Source organism: Mytilus galloprovincialis, chromosome 12, assembly GCF_965363235.1.
Source record: "Mytilus galloprovincialis chromosome 12, xbMytGall1.hap1.1, whole genome shotgun sequence".
Lineage (NCBI taxonomy): Eukaryota > Metazoa > Mollusca > Bivalvia > Mytilida > Mytilidae > Mytilus > Mytilus galloprovincialis.
The window spans coordinates 6,337,638-6,342,648 of record NC_134849.1 but is presented as its reverse complement, the minus strand read 5'-3'; the positions used below and the strand labels follow the sequence as shown (position 1 = coordinate 6,342,648).

Sequence of the window (5,011 nt, the reverse complement as noted above, 5' to 3'; positions counted from 1 at the left end):
TACCGGTCCAGTGATAATGAACACCATACTAAACTCCAAATTGTACACAAGAAACCAAAAGCCAAAATGATACAAGACTAACAAAGGCCAGAGGCTCCCGACCTGGGACAGGCGCAAAAATGCGGCGGGGCCAAACATGTCCGAGAGATCCCAACCCTCTCCAACACCTCCAGCCAACGCAGAAAAGCAAACGCATAACAACACGCACACCAAAATTCAGTTCAAGAGAAGTCCGAGTCTGTTGTCAGAAGATGTAACCAAAGAAAATAAACAAAATGACAATAATACATAAATAACATCAGACTACTAGCAGTTAACTGACATGCCAGCTCCGGACCTCAATACGTAAGATTCAGATTATCCGTTCCGTATTTGAGGTTACCGTTAGTCTCGCCCTAGTGATAACGTTTACTGCGAGATTTTGCGTTATTATGGGCATGTTTTGTGTCAAAACACATGTATAAAATGTACGTCATGTAAAATTATTATGATAGTTTTTGAGCGGTAAAGCTTCGAAAAGAAGCATGGTGAATTTTCACTGCATAGCGGAGGGTTGCTCCAACGATTCACGAAAGAAACATAATGCTGTAAAGTATCCTGATATGATTTTAAATGGATGTATCGTCGACTTTCATGTACTTCCTTCAGTCATAAAGAATCCTAAACTAAGGAAGCTCTGGTTGTCTCAGATAAGAAGGGAAGGGTTTAATCCCGACCCAAATTGTCACTGGCATGCACTTTGCTCCCGTCATTTTATTGAAGGAAGACCTACGAAGGAAAATGCAGTCCCAACCCTATTTGCCTACAACAACTACAAAACTGGAACACCAAGAGACTTCAAGAACAGTACCTTACGTCCCATTGAACAATTGATATTGACAACACAGTAAGTAACAAATAGTTGAAATTAGTGTCCTCTTCCTTTTTCATTCTTCAATATATTTTTGTCTTGTTTGTTTGCCTATTATGATGAAACAGTAAAAAGAAAATTGTGTGTATGTGTTGGGGGGGGGGGGGGTAGAAAACAGATGTTTGTCCCTTTTATCTGTTTATAAGAGGCGGAAATTACCCCTCTTATGTCCACGAGGCTCCAAAATAATAAGCTTTGACAACTTAAAAAAAAGTTTTCATGTTCACGAACACGGAACAGTGTTTTTTAAATATTAGACTGTATGCACATGAAGATATATATCTATTTTTTTAATATATTTTACAGACCAGCAAACATTGTTACAGTTTCACAACTGCCAAAAGTACCAAGACAAAAGAAATCCATACCAGATATTCCAGGTAATTTTAAGTAAAACTAATAAAAAATGATGTCATGACTGAATAGTCAGTGTGCCACCATGGTACTGTTAAATCAGAGGGAGCTACATGTACATGTAACTGAACCAAGGAACATAGGGGTCAGTCTATTGTATGACTGCATGTTCTGATAGGCATATATATATATATAGTTAAAATGCATGGACGGTTTTCATAATTTAATTTAACAATAACAATATTGTGATTAATCAGTCAATGACGACATAAAATCAATTAGTAAACAATGCTTAATAACAATTATAATATAATTCTAATTAAAATACAAATATAAAAGTCATATATCAAATTTTTAACAATTTATCTTCACAATTTCAAGATAAAATAATTGCCAATATTATTTTATCACAAAATAAAGTTAACTTCAAAAACAAAATTTAAAAAGTATTTTGCAAAGATAGATATGAGTCTCAGATTAATTTTGTCTGCACACTACATGTACACCATCAATTGGTATACTGGTGGACAGTCTTAAAGGTCCAGTAGAAAAGATATGTGTTCTGAGAGTTATGGCTCTTAAACATATGGTTCTATTTCCCATTTATAAAATGATTACCTACATTTTTGTACTTCAACTTTCTAAATTACATGCACATTTTGTACGTTTAATTCTTTTAAATCAACCAGTCTATGATCCTGACTGATGTACATTGTAGTAAAATAATTCTAATTTAAATGGTACATATTTACTTACTTTCAGTAATTTCCTACATTGAAAAGCCAAGTTTGGACCACACTTATTGCACTAGCACTGAAGTTAGTGAAGATGTCTCCATTGAGGAAAAATGTGTAATATTAATTGAAAATAGCAACACCTTAGAGGTACGAAATTAATTGGGATTTTATTTGATATTGAAAATTCCTCCATTGGATATAAGAGTCAAAAGCCATGTAAAAGATATTTTTTAATCTTATGAACTATAGACATAATATGTATTTCAATCAAAAATTGATTCGTTTTAATTTATTATATGGCAGTTCATACATCAAAAATGATATAATGTAAGAAGCAAGGTGATTTTATATTCAAATTGATACATCAATATTAAATATGATCTATTCAAACATTTTACTAAATATATATTTACTTTTAAAATTTGTAATCCAACTTGAACATGTTGAAATATAGTATTACATGTAAATGGTTATTTTAGTCATTTTACCATATAACTGTATTTCATTCTGAACATGCATGAAATATTTGCCACTGAATGTTAAGCAACCAAAAATCAATCAATCATACAACTGTATTGTTTTATTGTTACCAACTTGACTTAAGTAAACAAAAAATACAAAAACAATTTCATAAATTGTTTGCATTGATTTATGTATTTATAATTATTACTTTTTTTCACAGCAAAAATGTCAAAGATATGAGACAGATAATAACCAGCTACGGAAGCAAGTTAAATTGCTACAAGTTGAACTACATGCTACCAAAGAGGAAAATAAAGTTTTAAATGAGAAGTTTAATAATACAGATGAACTTCTAAAGGACAAACTCGTTGAAAATTTGACTAAATCAAATAGTAATGTTAAATGTTTTCTTGAACTGCCAAGTATTTCAATGCTTTTTGGAATTTTTAAATTATTAGAAGGACATGCTTCAAAAATGAAATACTGGATGGGTCCCGACTCAAGTGACGGTAAAAGATGGCAAGTAAATAATAAGAAAAAACCTGGTGCTTCAAGGAAGTTGACTTTTTTTGAAGAATTTGTTATAACTCTTTTGAGGTTGAGGCTAGGACTAAACACATATGTGTTGTCTCTTTTGTTTGGTGTTTCACAGTCAACAATTAGCAGGGTTTTCACGACTTGGATATCTTTAATGGCACAATGTTTAGGACCACTTATTAAATGGCCATCTAAGGAAAAGATTAAAAAACACATGCCTCTATCATTTCGTAGAAAATATCCTAACACTCGTGTAATCATCGATGCTACTGAATTTTATGTGCAGAGACCAAGAAACCCAACAGCACAGTCAAAAACGTGGTCAAATTACAAGTCAAAGAACACTTTTAAAACGCTTGTAGGTATAACACCAAGTGGAGCTTTTTCGTTTATATCTGACTTATGGACTGGAAACATTTCTGATAGGAGCATTACTGAAAGAAGTGGATTCATTGATCTGATTGAAAAGGGGGATCATGTAATGGCTGACAGAGGTTTTTTAATCAAAGACTTATTATTATCAAAAGGTGCCACCTTAAATATGCCACCATTTACCAGACCATGTAAACATGGAAAAGGACGATGTCTTACGGCAAAGGAGATTAAGGAATCAAAATCCATAGCCTCTTTGAGAATACATGTAGAAAGATCAATCCAGAGACTGAAATCTTATAAATTCTTAAGTGGTGTTATGCCAATAAATTCACTTTCTGTTGCTAATCAGGCTCTTAAGGTTGCAGGATTTTTTTGTAACCTGATGAAACCATTAGTTCAAAAGTTATAAAACTTGTTTTGTTTTATAAATCATTTGAAATTCATTTGACATATATATTAATTAAAGGAGCAATGATTGGCAATTTTTTATCCAGTGTTTCTTTTTTTCTTTTATGATTCATGTTAATACTACAAATTATATTCCTTGATTAAAAAAAATCAACAGCTTAATAAGAGAATTATTCTGTTCTAAAATTTTCTTTCAAAAACTGATAAGTAGTGGAAATATGGCTTTATCATGTATTCAAAATTAAAATTTTGTCAAAACTAACAGATGTACACATCTACATTTTGTATGCACAATAGTAGGTTATCTCCCATTTGAAAGAGTTGTCTTTTATAAATTTAGAAGAATAGAGACTATTTACATTATCAGCTGATAATGTTTTAAATAATGAAAGCGACATATATCATAAGTTGTCTTAACATAAAAGATGATATTTATTATGTTTAATATTGTTTATTTTAGTTATGTTTAATCAAATTAAATTATATAACCAAACTTTATCACTGTTTTATATTGTGAATTGTAATGAACTTCAAACAAAGTATTCAACTGGTACATGTGTAATTCTGACGTCTATACTAGCAGAATTTTTGGTAGAACATATGAACTGTAGAATGATGCAAGTTTTGGAAAAACATTAGACCAAAATTGTTCATCAAATGGTATTCTCTCATGATGTACACCTTTAAAAGTAAATAATACAAAATCACACCATTTTCTTTTAGTAACTGCAAGCTGACATTGAATTTGACAGTAATACGGAGATGTGTCATTTCTCTTCATAAGTGGAGTATCATTTTCTATGTGAAAGTTTGTTTTGTCTAAACAAGCAGCATTGATTGGTGTTTCTTCTGAAAATTTATATGGACATTTTATTTCCAAACAACCTTATCCACAGCATTTACACTCTAGTAAAACCATCAGGAGAGCAACCTAAGTAAGGACTGTTGTTGTCAATTACAAACCCAGATAATTTACATTTTAAATTATCATGCAAGTTTTTTTTTGTCATGAAGATAAGACTCTCTAGCAACATGTTCAAATTTTTTTCCATGTCTTAAAGCAGGCAAGTCTGAATTACCACTGTTTGTAAGACCTAAAATGAGTTTGACTAGATGGCCATCAGGGTTTCTTCCTGAAAAATGAAGACAACTATATAAAATGGAAGCTGTTATTCTGCCATGTCTCTGATAAAACCACAAATCACTATCACTCTGACTGATAGTCTTT

At 31.6% G+C, this 5,011-nt stretch overlaps 1 protein-coding gene across 1 annotated transcript; it reads left to right on the top strand.

Moving 5' to 3' along the window:
• Nucleotides 1-345: 345 nt before the first annotated feature.
• Nucleotides 346-4,520, top strand: LOC143055175 (uncharacterized). Its single transcript, XM_076228314.1, has 5 exons — nucleotides 346-886; nucleotides 1,217-1,290; nucleotides 2,027-2,148; nucleotides 2,684-2,885; nucleotides 4,507-4,520. The coding sequence occupies exons 1-5, from the start codon at nucleotides 525-527 to the stop codon at nucleotides 4,518-4,520; spliced, it is 774 nt and encodes a 257-aa protein (XP_076084429.1). The 5' UTR covers nucleotides 346-524.
• The last annotated feature ends 491 nt before the right edge of the window (nucleotides 4,521-5,011 follow it).

Excerpts from the sequence above, each read along its gene's own strand:
- LOC143055175 (XM_076228314.1), top strand. The coding sequence starts at position 525 with ATGGTGAATTTTCACTGCATAGCGGAGGGTTGCTCCAACGATTCACGA. Across the intron at positions 1,291-2,026 it reads ATCCATACCAGATATTCCAG|TAATTTCCTACATTGAAAAG; the intron begins GTAATTTTAAGT and ends ACTTACTTTCAG. Across the intron at positions 2,149-2,683 it reads AAAATAGCAACACCTTAGAG|CAAAAATGTCAAAGATATGA; the intron begins GTACGAAATTAA and ends TTTTTTTCACAG.